This window comes from Mesocricetus auratus, unplaced genomic scaffold, assembly GCF_017639785.1.
Source record: "Mesocricetus auratus isolate SY011 unplaced genomic scaffold, BCM_Maur_2.0 Super-Scaffold_100022, whole genome shotgun sequence".
Classification (NCBI taxonomy): domain Eukaryota; kingdom Metazoa; phylum Chordata; class Mammalia; order Rodentia; family Cricetidae; genus Mesocricetus; species Mesocricetus auratus.
Genome location: NW_024429203.1, coordinates 32,950,105 through 32,973,902, shown reverse-complemented (window position 1 = coordinate 32,973,902; position 23,798 = coordinate 32,950,105). Strand labels below are relative to the sequence as shown.

The 23,798-nt window shown below is 39.9% G+C and overlaps 1 protein-coding gene and 1 pseudogene across 2 annotated transcripts in view; one reads left to right on the top strand and one right to left on the bottom strand.

Annotated features, from left to right (window-relative positions):
• Dmxl2 (Dmx like 2) overlaps window positions 1-23,798 on the top strand; it is a 111,994-nt gene that overhangs the window by 5,399 nt on the left and 82,797 nt on the right. For both annotated transcript variants that reach the window (XM_040729786.1, XM_040729787.1), the window contains exons 2-6: window positions 12,373-12,498; window positions 15,479-15,550; window positions 20,107-20,185; window positions 20,950-21,085; window positions 21,688-21,754. In XM_040729786.1, coding sequence (XP_040585720.1) covers window positions 12,373-12,498; window positions 15,479-15,550; window positions 20,107-20,185; window positions 20,950-21,085; window positions 21,688-21,754 — 480 coding nt within the window. The remainder of the gene's footprint in view (window positions 1-12,372; window positions 12,499-15,478; window positions 15,551-20,106; window positions 20,186-20,949; window positions 21,086-21,687; window positions 21,755-23,798) is intronic.
• Window positions 3,859-4,789, bottom strand: LOC101837053 (annotated as a pseudogene).

The following is a 23,798-nucleotide window of genomic DNA, read 5'->3' as shown; positions in this document are numbered from 1 at the left end:
TTATTATTATAATGAGGGGTTACTTTTGCCCAGCATATTGGAGAGTTGGACAGAAAACTGCTCCTGTACTGGCTGGTTATTAATAGGTGTGGCAGACACCTCATGTATCTTGATTACCTAGAAGACAGAAGTTAAAGGTTTAGAAGGAATTTTTTTTTCCCAAGAGAAACTAGCCCATTTGTTTTTGTTTGAGTTGATAGGCAGTATTTCAAAAACTGTAAAGCTTACATTTAGTGTCAGTTGGTTTGTGAGTGTGTGAATTCTAAGCCCCTGTGTAGATTGTGGATTTTTCCCCCCTTTGAGATGGAGGTCACTGTGTAGCCTTCCAGTAGAGCAGGCTGCCCTCTGAGTCACAGAGATCCCTCTGCTTCTGCCTCCTGGGTGCTGGAATTTAACCACCACCCAGGGCCCTGTGTAGATTGTTAATTAGCTTTTCTGCTTAGGTGGGAAGGTTAACAGCTTTCTGAAACTGTGGTGTGGTTCTGAATGCCTAATTCCACAATGAGAGTTCAGTGTCCCAGTACGTCTATGATCTTGGTAAAATCACCTAAACATTTTTCCATTTTTCATCTGTAAACAGAAATTCTTAAATTAGGTGCTCTCTATACATTTAGTGAATTTCTCTAGAAATTCCTGGGGCCAGAGTGAAAATGAACCAGCACTATAACATGGTAGTGAAGTTCTAGATCTTAGTTTACTTTTGCCTTATCTCTTGAGAATTTATGAAATAGTAGACTCAGAACTGACAAGGAACTCCCTGCCCTTTCTTTAAAAATACTGCATTAATTTATTAAGTTTGTAGATGTGTCCACATGTATGTATCATGGCATGCATGTGGCCATCAGAGGAAAATTTGTAGAAGTTGGTTATCCCCTTCTCCATGTGGGTTCCAGGGATTGGACTTAGGTCATCAGACGTGGTGGTAGGTGCCTTTACTTGCTGAACCATTTCACCACCCTCTATCCCCTCTTTTTATCTTTTTGCTCTGTTGCCCAGGCTGCTTTTCAACTGACAATTTTACTATTTCAGCCTCCCACATGCTATGTGCCACAAACCATTCTTGGGAAAATTTAGGACAATGGTTCTCAACCTGTGGGTTGCAACCCCTTGGAGGATGGAACAACCCTTTCTCAGGGGTCACATGCCAGATGTCCTGTATATCAGATATTCATAACAGTAGCAAAATTACAGTTACTAAGTAGCAACACAAATAATTTTATGGCTGGGGGCTCACCATAAAATGAGAAACTGTATTCAAGGGTTGTGCATTAGGAAAGTTGAGAACCACTGGTGTACAACAAATCAGAGTCTTGGTATTTAATCATCAAAAGGAGTATAGAATGTGGTTAATGACACAGGACCCAGTGGAAAAACAAGTCGTACTTGGGCAATTAAATTTCTTCAGATGAGAGAAAGCAAAGCATTATTATCCATTTTTATCTCAAAGATTATTTTATGTGTATGAGTATTTGCCTGCATGTATGAGTATGCACCATGTGCATGCTTAGTACCCGAGAAGGTTAGACAAGGATGTTGGCTCCCTTGGATTTGATGTGTTGTGAACTGACATGTAGGTGCAAGGAATTGAATCTTGGTCTTCTAGAAGAGAAGTCAGTACTTTTAATGGCTGAGACATCTCTATACCCCCATGGCTAGTTATTTTTTAAAGCAAGTTTATAGGTTAGATATTTTAATATTTTAGGCTCTTAATTTTAGAGTTTGTGGAATCCAATTTGCATTAGAGTCTTGATCTGGAACTCTTTAATTCATACTGTCAACTTACAAGCCTGTAACTAAGGAACAGGTACAACTTGTTACTAAAGAACAGATACACTTATACAGGCTGTGTGGTTATTTTTTCTTCCTTTTAGAGATAGCACATTGTAATCCTAGGTGTTAAGTTGATGCATGTATACATGTAGATACTCCTGATCCCCTTCTAATATGGGTGCTTAGGTCCCTTTTAATGTCTCTAATCTTATACATCTGACAGTTAATTTTCCTGACAGAGAGGTCAGTAATATAAATGGGTTTTCTGAATAGAATCTGGCACTCATTGGATGTGGTGAATTGATGGGATGACTTAAAGAACAAGCGATGTTCTTTAAGTTAGATGGGGGTGGGGTGGAAGGAGGAGCAGCAGCTCCTCCTCTGTGAGACCCTCTTCTTCCTGCTCCTCTTCCTCCAGTTCCTCCTCCCTTTCCTGTTCCTCCTACAAATAGATGCATTTTCTTTACATCCTCTAAGAATCGATTCTTCCCAGACATAATAATAATTAATTATACTAAATCATATTGATGTCTTTCTCCTATGACTCGAGGAGAATCTCAGGAAATCTGTTGTTTGGCAAGTGGGTGGCAACAGGCATGCGCACTGCCACCCCCACAGATGAAAACAAACCCAAGGAAGCCAATACTTGAAGAGTTTGGTTTCTATTTAGTTCACAGACTTATGTAGCTTATTTAGTAGCTGTAGTTCAAGAACGAAATTCTGGTTGTACAGAGCTGTCATCTCAGCTACTTGGGAGGCTGAGGCAGAAGGTTCATAAGTTTAAGGGCAACCTCGGCTGCACAGTGAGTTCAAGGCTATCTGTCTGAGACTAAAAAGTAACACTGGCTGAAAAGTGGGTTTACCATCAAGGTTAATCAAGGGCATCACCAAGGTAAGCTTTTTGAGAACTCATCTTTTATAAATGTCTAATAGAAATGTATGCACTTGTGTATAAAATGTGTACTTAAGGACAGAAGTCTAAATGAATGGATCAATGTTTTAATTAGGAGCTCAGCTAAAACCTTTCATTTCATAGAACACCCATTTTTATTTGAAATACCATCTGATAAACCAAAACTATGCAGAATTAGATATTTGGCAGTCATTTTTTAAAAAATGGACAAAGCAAAAATGCTCCTTCAAATATCTGACATTATTTGCTGGTAGTGATAAAAATCAAATTAGATTAGAAATTTGGAAAACTGGACTTGTGCAGTGAGCTTCATAGCTTCTCAGTATAAACAATTTTCTTTTGAGATCAGTGATGTTATAGAGGTATATAGATAGCATCTTTGGCTGGCCTGAAACTGGAGAACTTGCAATGATCTTCCCACCTCTGCTTCCCCAGTGATGGAATTACAGGTGTGTGCTCTAAGCCTGGGCTATAAAGTGTACTATTTTGGTATTGTGTAATAAAATAGGTTAATATTTAGACACTCTTCACAAGCTGGCATATCAACATGAAAATCACAGATGGCAACAGGTATTCAAGGTTCAAAAAATATACATGGATTCCAGTGTCACAATACACAGGAAAAGGTATAGGTAGCCTTAGGCTTGACTAGCTTCTGGGAATCTGTGTACTGGAATATTCCTTTTTTTTTTTTAGACAGGGTTTCTCTGTATTGCTTTGGCGGCTGTCCTGGAGCTTGCTCTGTAGACCAAGCTGGTCTTGAACTCACAGAGATCCACCTGCCTCCTAAATCTTACCTACCACTCTGTCTAGATGGTTAGAAAAATATAATTGTCAATGAACTTCTATTTCCCTTTTGGGACACTGGGGTTATTATGACAATAATGACTATTATGATTTTTTTGTGCATGGACAAAATGCTGGTATAACTACCCTTCCATAACAGTCCTAGTCTTTTATTCATAAGTGAACTTTTTTTTTTGGGCAAAACTGCCTCACATATGCTGTGGAGGAAGAAGTGTGCTGTGTATGACTCCAGGAGGGATAACGTGGGAAGCCCACATTCTCTAGGGTCCACGTGTGTTTTCCTACTTTTGCTATGCTATTTTCTTGTTTTTTTTTTTTAACTGAGCCGTTTTTCTTTTTCTTTACAACTTAATACTCCTCGTATTTAATACTACCAATGTAGTATTCAGGAAGATCACAGTGATGGTGTTTTCCTAAGGCTGTGTAGTCCTCAGTAGAAGTCACTATTAAACCAGCAAGACTGCATTTATGCATCCATCATTTCAGGATTGCTGGTAACTTGGGCATACTCTCCCCAGATAACCTTGCCTCCTTGTGTCACCAGGCCCAACTCGCTCACATTGACTTCAATAGCTGTGTGTTTGGTTGATCACACCCAGCATTATATATAATAGGAAGGATGGGTTCTTTTTCACTCCCAAGTATTGGCAGGCAAAAGGTAGCTTTCCAGCTTAGGATGTGTGACATGGGTTTTTTTTGAAGTGCAGACCCATGGGCCTAATGAACCTTTCATATTTAGGTGGTTTTCTTGTAAAACCATCACCAACAAAGCAGACTTGAGTAACCATCCTCTTCCATGCCTTCTTTTTTCCTGTTCGAATAACTTTCAGTACTTCTGTTTCTCCTTGGGCACGGACTTTGGGTAGAAGACTTCCCATTTTTCCACTTTCTCTTTTCTTTTCTGCTTAATCAGTATGGAAAGTACTTTTGCTCTAGACTGTCCCTCTCTGTCCAGCAGATAGGCAGGTACTGCTCCTTGTGGTGTCTTCTCATCATTCTTTTGTTTTGGTATTTCTTCTTTCATGTATCTTAATAGTCTTTTTCATTTGTATTTTCACAGCATGGTGCTGTTTATGGTAGAGCTTAGCCTTTATGGCAATCATTTTTGTTTTCTTTGCCTTCTTTGAATGTTCATGGGCCTGCCTGCCTGCCTTCCTTCCTTCCATCCATCCTTCCTTCCTTCCTTCCTTCCTTCCTTCCTTCCTTCCTTCCTTCCTTCCTTCCTTCCTTTTTCTCATGGTAATCCAAATGGTACCCATAGCGTTTATGGTGTAATTCAATATATTCATTTTGTGGCATGATGACAGCCACTTTGCGGCTGTCTGCGACCTCCCAGGTGCTAAAAACCTCTTCTGGGTCTTGCTGGACCATGAGACCATTTTGTGGAAGATGGAACAGGAAAGCACTATTTCTTTTTAAAATTAATTCTTCAAGATTTGAGAACCACTCACAAGGGGTAGCTCTAAGTTGAACCCCTGACCAGAGGTGAGTATGCTGGTGACTGTTCTAGAAATCCTGATCGTCAACTCCCTCAGGAATATCTACCTTTGAGACAGACCCACTATGTAGCTGAGGCTGGCCTTGACTTGACTTGCTCTGTTGTTGTTCAGGTCCTTGTGGTACTCCGTAGTTATCCTCCTGCCTTAGTGTCTCTACTGCTGGCATTACAGGTGTGTGGTCCATGCCATCTTTGTTTTTGTTTTTTTCTCTCCATGTTGCCCGGACTGGCCTGGAACTCATTCGATAACCAGGTTGGCCTTGAACCTGAGGTAGTCCTCCCATTTCTCTCTCCTGAATTCTGGGATTACAGGCATGCACCAAAAGCCCTGGTCTCCTTAGCTAGTCTCAGGGTCACAGAGGACTGTATTAGGGACTGTGCCATTACTTTACAGTATAGGAATCATGGACAACTGTGTTAAGGATTGTGTCCTGGTGCTCCAGTGTGGGCTCCCTCTTGTGGCCTGGGTCTCAGGCTGGACCAGTCATTGGTTGGCCACTCTTACAATCGCTGTATCACCTTTATCTCAGCACATCCCATAGGCAGGACAGACTGTATGTCAAAGGTTGTGTGACTGGGTTGATGTCCCAATCCCTCCACTGGAAGTCTTGCCTGATCACAGGAGATGGCCATTTCAGGCTACATATCCACTATTGCTAAGAGTCTTAGCTGGCCTGAGAGTTTCCCTTGCCCCACCCGAAATACCCCCCCCACTTCCAATTGTCTCTTTTGGTACTCTCCCCCTCTGTACCTCCCCCAACTTTATCCCACATGTTCCTTTCTCTATCTGTCCCCAGTCCACCCATGAAATCTCTTCTATTTTCCCTTCCCAGAGAGATCTGAGCATCCCTCTTTGACCTCTGGTTTTTGTAGTCTCTGTATGTCTGGATTGTAGCTGTCATTTCCCTTTCCTCCCTCCAAACCCTCCCATATGCCCTTCCTTGTTCAAATTCATGGTCTTTTTTTTTCACTAATTGTTATTGCATGCATAGATGTATATGCATATACATATAGATTCCTAAATATAACCTGCTTAGTCTGTATAATGTTACTTGTATGTATATGACTTTAGGGGTAGCCATTTGGTAAGCATTACAAGCAACTAAGAAATGCCAAGAGGATAATACTATTTCTCCCACTCAGCATTTCTTAGTTGCCTGTAATTCTTTGCAGAGGGTTGAGACCTCATGGGCTTTCATCCAACCACTTTGGCATGTCTATTGGTGTGTTGTCCTTTTTCAGTGTATGTTTAAGCTAGGAGAGACACAGTCTCATAGCAAACTCGCTGATTCTCTGTTTCTTAAGTTTTTTCCCCTCTCTTCTGTAGTGTTTCCAGAGCCTTAGATTGTGGAGTTCTTTTGTAGATATATCATTCAGGACTGGGATTCACAACTCTGCATTGTGATAGGGTGTTGTTTCTGTAATTGTCTTCATCTGTTGCAAAAGAAGTTTCCTTGATGAGGGGTGGGGACTACACTTACCTCTGGGTATAAAGACAAATGTAGTGTAGTTAGGGAGCATGCTGGTTTAGGAAAGTAATCATTAAGATTCTTCAAGATCCTTGACTTTGCTGGTCTTAGTTAGCTCAGTTTCCAGTACCAGGCATGGTTTTCCTCTTGTTGAGCAGGTCTTAAGTCCAATTATTGAGCTGTTGATTACAGCCAAGACATACATGCCACTATTGTTAGGTGCCATGCTTACTACTGTTTTGGGTTACAGGTGTTCATTGCTAGGTAGGACTGTTGGTTTCTTTCCTCAGGAGGAGACATTCAGGTTAGTTCCAGCTCAGGAAACTGAAAATGTCTGTTTCTGAAACTTGGGTGTCTTTAGTAATAGGAACTTACCTGCCACTCTGGGGGAGAACCACGGGCAATAACAATAGTCAGTATGTTTTGGGCATCTCTTGGACAGCCCTGACCAGCAACTCAGAAGAAGGCTTTTTGTATCTGGTATATTTAGGTTTTTGTTGGATAGTCATTAGCTCTAGGAAGGAACATTTTCAGCCCAGATGAGGAAAGCTCATTTAAATTATGTATGTATGTATGTATGTATGTATGTATGTATGTATGTATGTATATATATAGAATTATGTTCATTGTAGATATTTTATGTAGATAGTTAATAGTATTTCTTATGATTTTTTCAGGCATCCTTATAGTTATTTTCCTCCTCCTTTCTTAATTACTTTTTTTTTTTTTTGAGATTGTTGCCAGGCTGGTGGGTTTTAAGTCATTTTGTTTCTTAGTCCTAATTAGTTGGGACTATATGAATGTGGCACTGCCCTTGGCCATTGGGAAAATTTTGTTAGTTTATGCTTTGTCTTTTTGGTTGTTAGACAGATTTGTAGGTCAATATTAGCTTCCCAAAACTGTTTTCTGGAGGTAACATACATTGTAGATGATCCTCTTCTTTAGTTCTTTGCTTGTTTACAGAATGCAGTACACCCTGATGAAATCACCTAATGAGGTGTTTCCTAGACTGTGTCCCCACCAGTAAGTAACACAGTTCTATTTATATTTTCTATTTTCTTAGGGAAAGTCAGATTCATGTAAAATTTTAAACATTTTTGTTTTTATATTTAAGTTTGTTATTAGTGTTTTGAGACAGGGTCTTACTCTTTGACTCTGGCTGGTCTGGAACTTACAGTAATCCTCCTGTCTTAGCTTTTCAAGTCCAGGGATGATAAGCATGAACTGCCATACTTGGTGTTTATTGACATTTGCATTTAACTATTGGAAATATATAAGAAGTGTGAGAGGTTGGAACAATGTGAATTACAATATTAGGTTTTTATGAAAATAACATTGTCAGTGCAGTTATCTAAAACTGAAGTGAGAGCAGCTGGGATAATCAGATGTATTTCATCATTGTTCTGGATGACCTTAACGTTGCTAAGGAAGGAAACATTATCATGGTAATTTATCATGTTGCTACATCACAGAACTTTTTGCCTTTATTTAGTAGGTGATATTTAATGCTTTTATCAAGTATTGAAAACACTATTAAAGTAAAATGAGAGAGTAGTTTTGTTTTGTAGCTTTAGCCAGTTCGCAAGGCTGTGAAATAAGTCTCTCCTCTGCATGTGGGGAATCAGTGCATACCTAGGACTCCAGAGCTGCTTCATTTACCCAGCACAAAGGGGCTCACGGCCATATTCCCTGGAGCTATTCTAACATTTGCTTAGTGAACACTCATTTTTCTCCTGTACCAAAAATTCTTCCTCTCACAAAACTGGGTTATGAAAATGAAGAACAGAGCAAAATCACTTTTAAATCTCTGAAATTTAAAATCTTTTTAGTAACTATAGATTTTGTAGAAGCCATCTTAACTTTTTTTTTATTTTAAAATTTATTCTTCTCTCATATATTACATCCCAACTGCCGTTTCTCCTCCCTCCCATTCTTCCCTCTGCAGAAAAGGGCAGCCCCCCCCGAGATAGCAACTAAGCTGGTCTCAAACTCACAGAAATCTGCCTGCCTCTGCCTCCCGAGTGCTGGGGTATTAAAGGTGTGTGCCACTACCTCCTGGCTCCTGCCCTCATATTAAGTAAGGCCGGACAAGACAACCCAGTGGGAGGGAAAAGTTCCCAAAAACACGCAGAAGAGCTCCCACTGTTAGGAGTCCAGCAAGAAAACTAAGCTATACAACTGTAACATGTATGCTAAGGGCCTAGGTCAGTATCACGCAGGCTTGCTGAGAGTCGGTTCAGTTTCTGTGAGCCCCTATGAGCCCTGGTTAGTCGATTCTGTGTGTTTTCTTATGGTGTCTCTTAGATCCCTCTGGTTCCTACAATCCTTCCTCCCCCCTCTTCCACAGGATTTCCCAAGTTCTGCCTAATGTTTGGCTGAGGGTCTTTACATTTGTTCCTGTCAGTTGCTGGATAAAGCCTCTCTAATGACAATTATGCTAGGCTCCTGTCTGAGTATAGCAGACTATCATTAGGAATCACTTTATTGACTTTTTTTTCTGGTTGTGTTTGGTTCTATTCTAGATCTCTGGGCTATCTAAGGTCTTTGGTTCCTGGTCTTCCAGGCCGTGTCAGGGGTAGACTCCCTTTTATGGTGTAGGTCTCAAGCTGGACCAGTCATTGGTTGGCCACTCCCACAGTTTCTGTGCTACCCTTGACCACAGCACATCCTGTTGGCAGGACAAATTATAGGTTGAAGGTTATGTGGCTGGGTTGATGTCCCAATCCCTCTACTGGAAGTCTTTCCTATTCATAGGAGATGTCCAGTTCAGGCTCTGTATGCCCACCTTACTAGAAGTCTTAGCTAGGGTCACCTTCATAGATTCATGGGAGTTTCCATTGCTTTAGGTTTCTTTGTTGCCCCCAAGATGCCCACAATTCCTGTTGTCTCTCCCAGTGCTCTCTCCCTCCATCTTACCCCAACTGAATCCTCCTGTCTCTATCCTCACTTGCCCCCAGTCCACCTGCCATACCTACTTTCTTTCCTCTTCCCAGTGAGATTCAGGTGTCCCCTGCTGAGCCTTCCTTGTTACTCCGCCTCTCTGGGTCTGGGTTGTAGCATGATTATCCTTTACTTCACAGCTAATACCTGCTTATAAGTGAGTACATACTATGGTGTGTGTGTGTGTGTGTGTGTGTGCGTGTGGTGTGTGTGTGTATACATACACCTGTGTGTGTATATGTGCGTGTGCATACATGCGTGTGTGCTTTTCCTTGTCAGGTGGTGTGGTAGATGTATTAGGATTATACAGATGAATGTGGCCCTTCTAGGACTAATAGCACACTTCAGTGCCATGTAGTAAGACATATGATAATACAGTGGAAAGTGCAGGAATTTTTTCTGGCTTTTGAGGTAAGGTTTCAAAATGTAGCTCAAGCCTTGAACTTTGTATGTGGCGGTGGATGACTTTGAACTCCTGAGCTTCCTGACTGTAGGGATTTCGCAGGTGTGCCGCAATGCCCAGCTTAGAGCAAGAACTTTTTTTTTTAATGTGGATGGGTGTTTCACCTGCATGTGTATCTGTACACCATGTGTGTGGAGGTCAAAAGAGGGCATCACATACCCTGAAACTGGAGTTACAGATGGTTCTAAGCTGCCAAGTGGATGTGGGAACTGAGCCCAGGTCCCGGTTAAGAGAAGCCAGTGCTCTTAGCCAAGCCATCTCACCATCCCTGGAGCAGGAACTTTTTATGAAGCAGATAACCGTCATTCTGTACACTTGGGTCAGTGACTGATGTTCTCTGGGCCTCAGTTTCTTCATAGCAGCAGCCTGTGAAGGTGGTGAAGGTGCTGTTCACAGGTCAGTAAGTGGTAGGCTACTAAGGAAGACTTTGGGGGATTGCCTTCTGGTAGGTTTTCTATATCCATTGTGTTGCTAGCTGGAAATTATCAGCAACAAGGCTATTACCTTTCTCAACTCACATTCTTTGATCGATTTTCCTGGTACTTAGATTTTGGAACCAGAAATTGTTAGGTTGCCTGTCTCTACTAAGGTTGAGATTACAAGTTCCTTCTACCAGTTCTAGTTGGTTGTTGTTATTTTTTGGATTTGTGTAAAAGGAAGCTTTTTCTTTGGAGAGGAGCCGTTCCGCCAGCCTGGTTCTAGAACCGCATCAGTCCCAAATAAACACACAGGAGGCTATATTAGTTATGAAGCTGTTGGCCTTGCTTGTCTCTTACTGGCTAGCTCTGCTTTAAGTAATTACCCCATAATTGTTAATCTAAGTATGTCTGTTACCGGAGAATAGTTCCTACCCCATGGCGTTACATGTTGACTCTCCTGTGTTTCTCCTTCCCAGAATCCTCCTGGACTCCTAGTCCCACCTATCTAGATTCCTATTGGCTCAACAGTGCTTATTAACAAATGTACAGGACATCCCCCATCAGATTTGGAAATAGTTTCATTTTGATTCATAGTTCTAGAGGCTAGAAAATCCTAGAGCATGATGCAGTACCATGATAATAGATGACAGTTCTCTCAAGGCTGTGCCCCTGAGAGGCTGCTCACACGCCAGAAGACAGGCAGCACTAAGTAGACACAGTGTTTTTGCTGTATTAAATTTGAGTCTGGGGATCAATTCTTCATGCTCATGAGGCAAGCAAGCTCTTGCATGTACTGAGCTATCTCATCAGCCTCCTCACCCCAGGATTCTGATATAGGATCTCACTGTGTTCATGCAGGCCTTGAATTTGAAGTGAAGCAGCAGCCCATTTCTTTCATACATGAGACTTCCGATTTAATAAGCTTGGGGTGTATTTTTTAAACATTTCTTAAGTAATTTCAATGCAGCCAGGTTTGAGAACCATTGCAGAATTAGAAAACTAAGCTTCCCTCCAGCTAAGGAGTGTGGCAATATTTCTTAGGAACAATGAGGCATTAAATGCCTCTCAGTGACTAAGCAGTGAGAGCACTGCATAGTATTTGTCAGCATTGGCACACATTATAGAAGCACCTGTACTAATATTTGTCCAGAACATTTCTCTCTCTTTTCTCCTCTTCTGTCCCTTCTCATGCAGAAAGAGCATACCTTTTGTGCCTGTTCTTTAGTCTCTCCCAAGTCCCTGTTGGATCTGTTATGAACAGGAGCCATGTTTGAAGTTCCCCTTTGAGCACATTCCTGTCTGTAATAGTTTGTATTTATTTGACATGTAATTAAGGGAAAGAGTGCAAGAATCATAAGAACCTGAGTTCAATTCTTTCCATTTTGATCTTGGGCAAATTAACAAATTTGATGACGACGACGATAACGACTACTACTACTACCAATAAATAAAAACAATAACAACAAATATTCTGGGTTTTTTTTTCCGGCTGGGATTAAGGAGGATATGATGTCTTTATTGAGTCTATCCTTTGTCTTTTGCCTCTGTCATATAGATCTCTCTGTCATGCCAATTAGCTCCCCTTTTTTGGTGGGTAATTTACCTAGTCATGTGTTAGTGTGTGGCATCCTGGCTTGGATCTTCATATTGCTGTACCAGATCTTTAAGTGTAGCTTGTGCTGCAAAGTGCATGTCTGGTGGCTGTCTTGATTTTTCTGAAGCCTTGTTTGAATCCTGAGAATACATTGCTGTTTTCAGTGACTTACTGTTCTCAAGTGGGGGTTTTATTATTTAGGTCTTTCAGAGGTGAGCTCTAGAGAAAAACAGTGATTTTTCAGCTTCAGAGGCTTGAGGCAGTAGTGTACAAAAACTGGAAGAACTTTTGCCTGCTAAAAGCAGTTTTGGAGTGATAATGCATGGAATGCCTTTGATTTATGTATTTTATGTGATTTTTTAGTTCTTTTATTTATATATTAACTCTTGTAAGAGATGTCAAGGAATACCTTTATATTAGTAAAGAATCTAAGATAAAGCAATATGTAATAATAATTCAAATTATATCTCTTACATGTTACAAACCTCTACCTTTTTAGGCATATGGATCAGGCTGTGATATTGTTATACTGGCGAGCGACTTTGAATGTGTGCAGATCATCCCTGGTGCTAAACATGGCAACATCCAAGTCAGTTGTGTGGAGTGCTCTAACCAACATGGAAGAGTAAGAGATTTAATTACTTTATTAAATGTCATTTAAATGTACTTAATTCTTTCAGAATATTTGTGTATGAATTGTGAAGTGTTATAAAACTGATCATGTGATCATTGTACTGCCAGCATTTACACTATGTTGAAAGACTGTAGGTCTCACAGTCTTAGGTATATTGGTGTTTTGTGACTGAAACTTTGTACCTTAAGCCAGTAAGAGAGGAAGGATCAATTTCTCCCAAATTCCAATAGCAGCACTATTGTTTGTTTTTGAGACGAATTCTACTGTGGTGTGCAGACTAGTCTCCACTCCCGGACACAGTGGGCCTGTCTGTTTCAGCATCTGCCAAGAGTGCAGCAGCAAGCCTGTGCCTTACATCTGCAGTAGCAATAAATGTTTATCAAGAGTTAAGTGAGTTGTCTAATGTAATATGTGTTGCATAGATGCTTTGAGATTGTTAATTTAGTGAAAGTTTGTTGAATGGATATTTAAGGATTTATTCAAAGTTTGGAACAGACTTTTGTTTGAAATAGTTTAACTGTATCTTGTGGACTTCTTTCTCAGATTTTCTTTTTTCCTCTCTCATTTTTCAGTGAATACTAATATGAATACAGTATTTTGATATGTATATATATTCTATGAATTCAGTAAGAACAATATTATATGACAGTATATGTCACTACAAGATTATAAAAAGGAAGTTTTGAAACTATGATAGGTAATTACAGTAATTTAAAACATTCCTAGTTTTCTAGAAATTGTTCTCTATTGGATAACATTCTATTGAGGATATGTTAAATCAGGGTCTCCATGGTAATAGATAGTAATCATGCAAATTTATGCCAAATATAAATAATGATTACTTTGTTATCCAATTTCTCTTGCCTCAGTTAGTTGCTTGTATCAGGTTTAATAGTTATGTAAATGTACCATTACTTGTAGTAATACTCTTGAAATACTGTATTTCCTGGTGGTCTCTGGTATTTGCTATTTGCTTCTTGCTTTTCTGACCTTCTTTGCAGTATTTTCCCTGTAAGTCGCTTTCATTTATTTTTCGAGAACACCAAGGGCCATCTTCCTTTTATCATTTTTTTTTTGGTCACTTTTCTCTCTAGACCAATCAAGGTAACTTTAAGCTTGCCTAGGGTTGAATGATAATTGCCAGAGATCAATTTTAATAAATTAGTTAAATGTTCATAATGAAAATTAATAAATTTTGTGGGAATAAGGATTTAAAAATATATACAATAAAGCTGGTTGAGATAAAGGATTGCTTAACCTAGTAATTTAAGGCCAGCTTGGGCAACACCATAAGACTTTATCTCACAAACAAAAAGATCATTAAAATTAAAATATGTAGATGATTGTGTTCATAGCCGTGGGAAGCATACAGGCTGTTTCTGTGCTCCTTACCTAGCTGAAGATGGTAAAATTGTCACATCTTTATTGCCTTGTTCTTCAACCCTGTGATGGTAACTGACACATTTGTGACTTTGTGTTAACAAGGCATTTGAAGTACTGTGGATTAAAAACTTGAAAGGCAGATAGCAGCTTTAAAAGGCGGGGGTGGGGTGGGGGGGAAGCCCAGTCAGTCAATTAGTCAGTCTGTCAGTCAGTCAGTCAGTCTGTCTATCAGCCTGCTTACCTACCTGTCATCCGTCCGTCCGTCCGTCCGTCCGTCCATCCATCCATCCATCTATGATCACCTATCTGTTTATTTATTTGCCATGGGCATGCCCTTAAAATCACAGGCTTTTTGGCAGACCTTCAGAGAGTGTTTCTAACTTAGTCTTGTGACTGACCAGGGTCTGTGGTTTGAGAAGGGATGGCTTTGATTCTGTCCTTGTCAAGAGGATAATGAATTGGGAACTACTTCCAAGACTTGTTAGAAAATGGGCTCTGCACAAACCTTTAATCCCAGCACTCAGGAAGCAGAGGCAGGAGGATCTCTTGTGTTCGAGACCAGCCTGGTCTACAAAGTGAGTTCTAGGACAGCCAGGGCTACACAGCAAAACCCTGAAAGAAAAAGAAAAAGAAGAAAATAAAAAGGAAGATGGGCACTGGTGTCCTCTAGGAACTGAGGGACTTACAGCCCTTCTTACCTAAAGCAGGACAGCTCTGGTGCAGGCACCTTGAGTGCAGACACTGGCGCAGCTTCTCCATCCAGGTGCTGTGGGTAGTTCAGTGATTTCTCTTCATGGTTTTTTTTTCCCTTTTCGAGGTGATTTCTTAGTTGGTGTTTTCTTTTTGATTATATAATTAAAGCTATATTTTGTGACATAGACTTAAAACCTATTATCATTTAACGGATTTTAAAAACCTCAAGATTTTTGTATTTTCACTGGATTATAAACATTGCTCATAACGAGACGTACTGCTGAAATTATTTTTGTCACTGAAGTTCTTTATATTAAAAACATTAAACTTAACATTTTTTAACTTAGTGTGCTCATTCGTGTGTGTGTGTGTGTGTGTGTGTGTGTGTGTGTGTAGATCAGAGGACAGCTTGCAGGAGTCAGTTCTCTTCTGCTGTGTGTGTCTGGAGATTGGACTCAGGTTTTCAGGCTTCATGGCAAGTACTTTTACTCAGTTATCTCTCTGGTCCAAAACAAATTCTTATAGAAAAATCTCATTTCTAAGATAGAATTTGTGGTGCATACTTGTAATCCAGCAGGATTAGAGGCAGGAAAATCAGGAGTTTCTGGCCAACTTTAGCTGCATAGTAGTTTGAGGCTAGCCTGGGACTACCTGAGACCCTATCTCAAAAAAAAAAAAAAAAAAAAAGGTTGGTTTTTTAATTCTAAAGCTACTGAATTTTTTTTTGATAACAGATTGTTAAATCTACTCTGTTGCCAGGCTTATTTGTAGATGTAAACCATGGAGCTTTATTGGAATTGGATTGTATGAAATTAGTTTATACATTACTGTGCAAAGATGGTTGTCTGTATTTCACCCTTTCCTAAATACTAACATCACTTTCATTCTCTTTTAGGTTGCAGCTTCATATGGGAACGCCGTTTGTATTTTTGAACCCCTGGGTATAAATTCTCATAAGAGAAATAGTGTAAGTATTAATTGATAGTAGACTATTTTAAGAATCTTGTTGACTTTTTTTGCTTTTTTAGTTTTAATTGACTGTGGTTGGCTTTTGAATCTATTCCCCCCCCCCCCTTTTTTTCCTTAGAATCTACTAACTGTAGCAGCAGAGAGCTCCTTAGGAAGCAGTACAAACAGTGGGTAGGAATAACTGAAGTTTAGTAAAGGCCTTCTAGAAACCTGAGTTTCTAGAATATTGCTGCCATTTGTTGTATTGAGATCTACCCTAGTCTGAACTGTTCTTCCTTTTGCTTGGGTGACTAGTCTCGGGTACTAGTTTCCTATGCTGATGTCTCTTTCTTCTTTCTTCTCAATAGAGAGGGTGTGCTGTTTGTCTTTCTAAGATTATGAAGGGTGTTTTCTTGCAGATTGTAACCCTGCACATAGATTATAGCCTCCTCTTTTCTTCCCAGCACCACACTATTCTCCTTCAGAATTCATCCCCTATCCCAGCCATACTTGTGTTTCTGCTGCTTTTCAGTCACCTGCCCTCTAGGACCCAAGCACTGGCTGTTCTGTGGATGCTTCTTTGTGCAGCTCCAGGGCTGGCTTCTACATGCTCTAAATCTGTTTAATTATACCTTCTCCTTTTATTATTCCTTCTCTTCAGCCTTCTCAGGGATGAGATTATAGGTGTGAGCCACTGTAGCTTGGCCTGCTTATCTATTTTAAACTTTTTTCCATAGCACTTGTTTATTATTTACAGTTTAGAACATAAACTCCCTTTACAAGTAAGCAGCTTGATTCTTTTAATTGTTGTATCCCAGTTACTTAGAATAGTATCCAGTGTATTCAGGACTCCTCCCCCACACTTTTTTTTAGTGGAGTTAGGCACTTAGGTAAGCTCAATAACTAGCAAGTGGTCTAGCATGTCACATTGAGAATCATTCACATACATACTAAATGCTGTTTTTTATACGTTTGATATTAAGAAAATACTATATGGTTAGAATCTTCAACCACTTAAAATTTTACATGTGGGCTGGAGAAGAAGGCTCAGATGTTGTGCAGGTGGGAGGACCCGAGTTTGAACATTCTGAACATTCTGAACTCACACAAAACTGGGAGCAGTTGTGAGATGTGAGTTGGAGACAGGAGAACTGGGAACAATTTGACTGGTATACTTGGTGGCAAATACCAAAGAAACCCTGTCTGAACCAGGTAGAAGAGAGAAACTCAGGGTTGTCCTCTGATGTTGGCATTGTGCTTTGTATACACACACATACATTATACTCGCATAACACACAAGATTTAAAAATTTCAAGTTAAATTCCTATATGCTTTAGAAATCTACCATTACTTAAAGCAATCAAAGTTGTGACATTAAATATCAATGTCAAAAGTATGTCTTTTTTGAGACAGGATTTCATGTGTTCCAGGTTGACCTTGAATTCACTGTTTATCAGACGATGATCTTGAACTTATGATCCTCCTCCTTCTACACCCAAATGCTTGTATAGTAGGCATGAACCAGTACTCTTAGCTTGTGCTGTATTGGGGAATCACCTAGGGCTTTGTGAGGTCTGGGCAAGCACTCTACCAACTGAGCTACATCACTGACCCTATAAGAAATTTAGGGTTTTGTTTTATTTATTACTTATATTCTGAGATGAGGCCTTGCTAAGTTGCCTAGGCTGGCTTCAGATGCCCATGTTCCAGCCATCCTTCTCCTCTAGTCTCAGACTCAGCCTGTAGCTGGAACTACACATGTGAGCCATTGTGCCTGCTTCTAAATGCTTAAACAAAGCAAAACAGCTTTTAATTTGAACTTATTTTACATACCAACCACAGTTCCCCCCCCCCTCCTGTTCTCTCCTCCTACCTCCCTTCTACCTGCCCCCCTCCACTCCTCCTCCATCTCCATTCAGATGGGGTAGGGCCTCTCATGGGAATCAGCAAAGCTTGGTATATCAAGTTGACGCAGGACCGAGCTCTTCTCCCCTGCATCAAGGCTGAACAAGGCATCCTGCCATAGGGAATAGGTTCCAAGGAGCCAGCTCATGTGTCAGGGACATGTCCTGGTCCCCCTGCTAGGAGCCCCACAAAAGACTAAGCTATACAGCTGTCACCCAGATGCAAGGGCCTACCTAGGTCAGTCCCATACTGACTCCCTAGTGTCCTTCCAGAGTCCGTAAGCTCTCACAGGCTCAGGTCAGCTGTCTCTAGGTTTTCCTGTCGTGATTTTGACCCCCCCCCCTTACTCATCCCTTTACCTTCTCTTCAACTAGACTTCTGGAGCTTGGCTGTGGGTCTCTGCATTTGCATCCATCAGATGATGGATGAAGGCTCTATGATGACCATCAGGGTATTCACAAATCTGATCATGGGAAGACCAGTTCCACTATTGCTAGGAATCTTAGCTAGGGTCATCATTGTGAGATCCTGGAGTTTCCCTGGTACCATTTCTCCCTACCCCATAATAGTCCCCTCTATCAAGATATCTCTCCCCCTCCTTCCTGCCCCCAACTTGACCATCCTGATCCCTCATGTTCACATCAGTCCAGCCCTTCCCCTATATCCCTCCCCCAACCCCACCCCCAGTTTACCCAGGATATCTCATCTATTTCCCAACCAAAAATATATACATATAAAAAACCAGTTTTGATTGAAATCTATATACATGACTTTTTATATTTCTAAATTAAAATATCATTTTTAACTATAAAATAGATATTAAATTACACAGTGGCTAAGAGTTACCTAGATCAGTGGCTGATCTCTTACTTGTATGCACGAGGCCCTGGATTTAATTCCTCTCATTCCCCAAATAAAGATTCCATTAGAACACATTAAAGAAAACCCAGATTCAGAGGCTTAGAGAGACTCTGATGGCTAATGGGTTAAGAGTACTAACTGCCTTGAAGAGGACCTGTGTTCAGTGCCCAGCACCCACATGGTGGCTGATAACTGTAACTTCAATGCAGGGGGTCTGACCCCTCCTCTGACATCTGTGTCACATGCATGACATGACTATGTTGTGCTGTTTTGTACTGGCTTTTTCCACTTAAATACAACAAAGAAATATGTACTTTTATTTACTTAGAGTACTATATTCCATGGAAAAAGCTTTTAACGTCTAAACTTTTTTTTTTTTTTTGGTTTTTGGTTTTTCAAGACAGGGCTTCTCTGTATTGCTTTGGAGGCTGTCCTAGAACTTGCTCTGTAGACCAGGCTGGCCTCGAACTCACAGAGATCTGCCTGCCTCTGCCTTCTGAGTGCTGGGATTAAAGGTGTGTGCCACCGACACCCGGCAACTTTTAAACTTTTAATCACCTTGTAGAATGAAGGAATTAGATAGAAATTACTCAAATACAATAGATCATGTTTGTGAATTACATCATATTTGAAATTTGTTGTCTTCTTGGGAGTTTTATCTAGTTTTATTTTTGATAGTGAGTCCATTTCTATGCATTAATAAAATTTTCAAAGAAGATTTATTTTTAGTGTGTGGTGTGTGTGTGTGTGTGTGCCATGTGTGTGCTGGGACCCATGGAGGCCAGAATAAAGTGTGAGAACCTTTGTAGCTGAAGTTCCAGGTGGTTGTGAGGCTCCTGAAGACAGTGTTAGGAACAGGACTTAGTCCTCTGAGAGAACAGCAAGTTCTTGTAACTGCTAAGTCATCTCCAGCCCTAATAAAAACAATTTTAGCACTTTTACAATAGACATTGCATGTGCTGAAGGTAAAGACTAGAGCAGTAACTATAGCCTGGAGGCAGAAGCAGGAAGATCACCACAGACAGGGCTAGGTTATATGGCTAGATCCCACCTCAAAGAAACCCAAAGACAAAGCAAAAAGACAAATAAAAAAGAAAAAAAACCCCTAAAGACTCTTCATCAGACCCTTCTGAACCCCATTCCCAACAACAATCATGCACACTGACTGTGGTAGTAGTTGCCCTTCTTCTCAATGCTTGGGAAGTGGGAGCAGGAGAGTCAGGAGTTCCAGGTCTTCCTTTGCTACATAGTAAGTTCCAGGTCAGCCAGGACCACTTGAGACCAGACCCTGTTAAAAAAAGAACAAAAACTAGGCAAACATAAAATGTCAAAACAAGAGTGACAAATCCCCAAATATTATTATGACACCCTTCCTTCCCTTAACGTGCTGCTGTCTAATAGGAAAGTCAGACACATAAACAGTAATTGTATGGAGTCAGTGTTGTGATGACAGAGTGGAAACATGTTCTGGATGCTGGTAAGGATATCAGAGTTCACAGAGGTGATGGCTTGGGTAAATCATCCTCAAGCATAGGGATTTTCAGATGCAGAAGTGAAGGGAAGGATGTCCCATGTTCTGAAAATGTGTTAGTAGACAGAAGGAAGCTTGAGAGAACGTGTTTAGTTGGGCATGGCAAACAGCTCAGTGTGGCGGCACAATCTGTAAGTGGGACTATTGGAAGTTATTTTTAAAGTAGTCATGAAATAGTTGCATCTTTATAAGTTTCTTTTAAGTTGAAGAAAATGATAAAATGATGCAGTTTGGGGATATTTTAAAAACATTTTTTTCTTTCTCTCTACATGTTTCAGCAACTCAAGTGTCAGTGGCTTAAAACTGGGCAGTTTTTTTTGAGTTCTGTGACATACAACTTAGCATGGGATCCTCAAGGTATTTAACAGCTATACTGATGAATTATTAAAATGAAGCATTTGACTTGAATGTATAATTAAAATGTGATAATCTTTTATGATGAAAAGTTAAATGTTATATTTTTGCTGATGAGTGAATATAGCTTTTTCTTCTTGGTATACATTGCTTCACACCAAGTGTAATGTTCTCTCTTCTTTTTAGATTTTGCCTTTTACAGTTGTATTTCAAGAACCAGTAACTTTTTTTAGTTAACATGTTCTATGCCTTACTCTTATTTTATGTTCAAAATCATAAAATAAGACAGGGATGGAAGCATCCTCTACCTTATTTTGTTATCATATATTTCAGGAAATTACTGGCTTTAATTTGCAAAGATTAGAAACCTGTAATGATGAATAACTTATCTCCTCCTATATTCACAATTAATGAGGTTTGTTTCATAGTCCATGTAGAAACATTTATATTTAGTTGTGTCTCATATCTTGAAATTACCTGTAGAGGGTGTCTGAACTGTGCTATTCTACTTTGGCTGTTGTAATGCTTATTTGCTAGGTGAAGCCCTTTACAGCGTTTGCTTTTTTCAAGTCTTCCCTAATAATTCTTGTTTAGGTTAATTTTTCCCCTTTTCCTCTTAGGAGATTTCTTTTGAACTGACCCCAAGTGTTTTTCGTAGATTGGTATTGTATATTTTCACTTAAGTTTACAAACCTAACAGAACTGTGTGTGCATTTCTTTCTGTGGGTATTCCTTTATTACTCATCAGAACATTTTTAAATTTTCAGATAACAGATTGTTGACAGCAACTGATTCTATTCAGTTGTGGGCTCCTCCAGGAAGTGATATTCTGGAAGAGGAGGAAGAAGTTGACAATAGAATTCATCCTGTTTTAAATGATTGGAAGTGCATCTGGCAGTGCAAGTTAGTGTCTAAGTCTGTTGTAATTCTCATTCACTAAAAATGCTTCCTAAGTTATGTTCCTTCTTACAGAGGTCTTTAGTTTTTGATGATATTGTATTTTAGAAATCTAAAATGTAGACTCTTTTTTTAAATCAAAACTCATTATAGTAATACTCTTTAATCTGTACTTTAGTTAATTGTTCCCCCTAAGTAAAACATTTTATTTATAGTTTAATATATGAATGGATAGAATTGATACTCATTAATGAGTTGAAATATGGTGGTGATGGGAAGATCTGGAGTCTTCTAGCCACCTTCTGGAGTAGAATGATGAGTGTCCTAGTAGTGTTGACATGGGTTATATAGAGAGGTCTACTACTTATCCAGGGAAGGTGATAAGCTGTTAGATTGACATGGATGTAGCAATGTCATTTATTACTTATAGTGTTCATTTTTGAAAGTGTACTTTGGATTAGTTTTATTTATGTTTTTAGGAAGGTGAAATACTTTGTATTGTTATGGGGACAGAAACCCTCCTTTTAGGATGATTGTGACACTGACATTTGACCATTTATACATAGAACGTATTGTGTTCTGAACATGCTGACTTTGTTTGTTCTCAGAACCTCAGTATCTATACATCTGATGGAATGGTCTCCTGATGGTGAATATTTTGCTACTGCTGGAAAGGTAAGGGAACGAGTCAAAAAATAAGATTCAGACAAAACAACTGAAAACACCCTTCTGTTTATTTCCAGTTCTGTCTTCTATAAATTGAGATAATTCTCCTGCACAGCTTGCTTGAGGCATAGTAAAAATGTTTGTGAGTCTGAGGATATAGCTCAGTGATGGGGAGCAGTGGTTACCATTGGTGAAGTCCTGAGCTCAATTCTCAGCTCTGTAAAGTGAAAAAAAAAAGTTTATAAAAGATCTGATATGATCTCTACAGGTAGTATGCATTTGGGAAATAATGACTATTATTATTTCCATTTTATCTTAGTGCAATTATATTAAAGTGTTTTTTTACATTTATTGTTATTTGTGTGTGTGTGTGTGTGTGTGTGTGTGAAAGAATGAATGAAGAGTGGATGATGTATGGAAGTAACCTTACAAGAACCAATTCTCTCCATGTATGTGTGGGTTCTGGGGATCAAACCCAAGTCATCAGGCCCTACCCACTGGGAGTCTTGCTAACCATGTATTTACATTTTTTAAAAATTCATTTTTGAGAATTTCATTTATGGTATTTTGATGATATTCAACTCTTTCCAGAGTCACATACCATTCCATACTGACTCAACTTGGTGTCCTTATTTTTTTAAATCCAATGAGCCCAAAGTCATACATACTGGCACTCACCTTTAATCCAAGCATTTGTGAGGCCTAAGTAGGTAGATGTCTGTGAACTGAGGCCACCCTTGTCTTCATAGTGAGTTCTAGGGCAGCCAGGGTTGCATAGTGAGACCCTGTTTTGAAAAAACAACACCACAAACCTTGTGAGTACAATTGCGCTGCTAATGAACTCTTAGACATATTGCCATCCACTAGAGCATGGTCCACCCTAAAATTAGTTTCTATTTAAAAATAGAATGTAATTCTATTTAAAAAATGGAATTGAGCTGGTCAAGATGGCACACTTCTGTAATCCCAGGAGGATCAGGACTGTGTAAGGTGGTGGCGACTGCCTTGGTCCTAGTATTTGGGAGGCAGAGACAGATGGAGACCAGACAGAGCTGCAGGTAAGACCCTGTCTACAAAAAACAAGAAAACAAACAAACAAAAAGCAGACTGTGCTGCTGCATTCACTGCATTCACAGTGACATGTCCCTGCCCAATTCTTCCCCCTCCTTCCCTCCTTCCCTCCTTCCTTCCCTCCCTCCCTCCCTCCCTCCCTCCCTCCCTCCCTCCCTCCCTCCCTCCCTCCCTCCCTCCCTCCCTTCCTCCCTCCCAAGTATGTTGCTATATGTATTTAGATAGGCTTCTCTAGAGGAACAGAACTGATTGAAAAATAATGTAAAGGGGGTTTATTAGGGTGGCTTACAGACTGTTGGTTGATTAGTCCATTATTTTATTCTAAAACTTAAAAAATGTAATTTCACAAGTAAGTCCATAGTCCATCTGGATGTTGTTGAACACTACACTCAATGATTCCTCCATTCTTTTCCTCTAACTTGCCGTGCTCTTTCTGATGTGTAGTTTAGTAATGCTGCAGTGAGGGTCTTGCATATGCATGTTAGGCAGGAGTAGAACTGGCTGGGTCCTAGGTTACTTGAATCTTTAGTCTTCATACAGTGCTAATTATTTCTCTAAAGCTGCTGCTCCTAATTAATGTTCTCACCACTTTTCCTTTTGTTCCTTGCCCAAACTGTTGTCATCAGACTTTTAAATTTCCAAGTTTGACTTTTGGACTTTGTTCAGAGAGATTTGTACAAATAGCCATTATCATGTAGGTTCTGTCAGAATTTGGAAATACAGGGGCTCTTGATTCACTGTACACTTACTTTTTTTTTTTTTTTTTTTTGGTTTTTCCAGACATGGTTTCTCTGTGGCTTCGGAGGCTGTCCTGGAAGTAGCTCTTGTAGACCAGGTTGGTCTCGAACTCACAGAGATCCATCTGCCACTGTCTCCCGAGTGCTGGGACTAAAGGTGTGTGCCACCACCGCCCAGCGAGGATGCTTATTCTAAACACACACTTTCCTTATTTTATTGTAGGTGTAAGGAGAATGACTTGGAG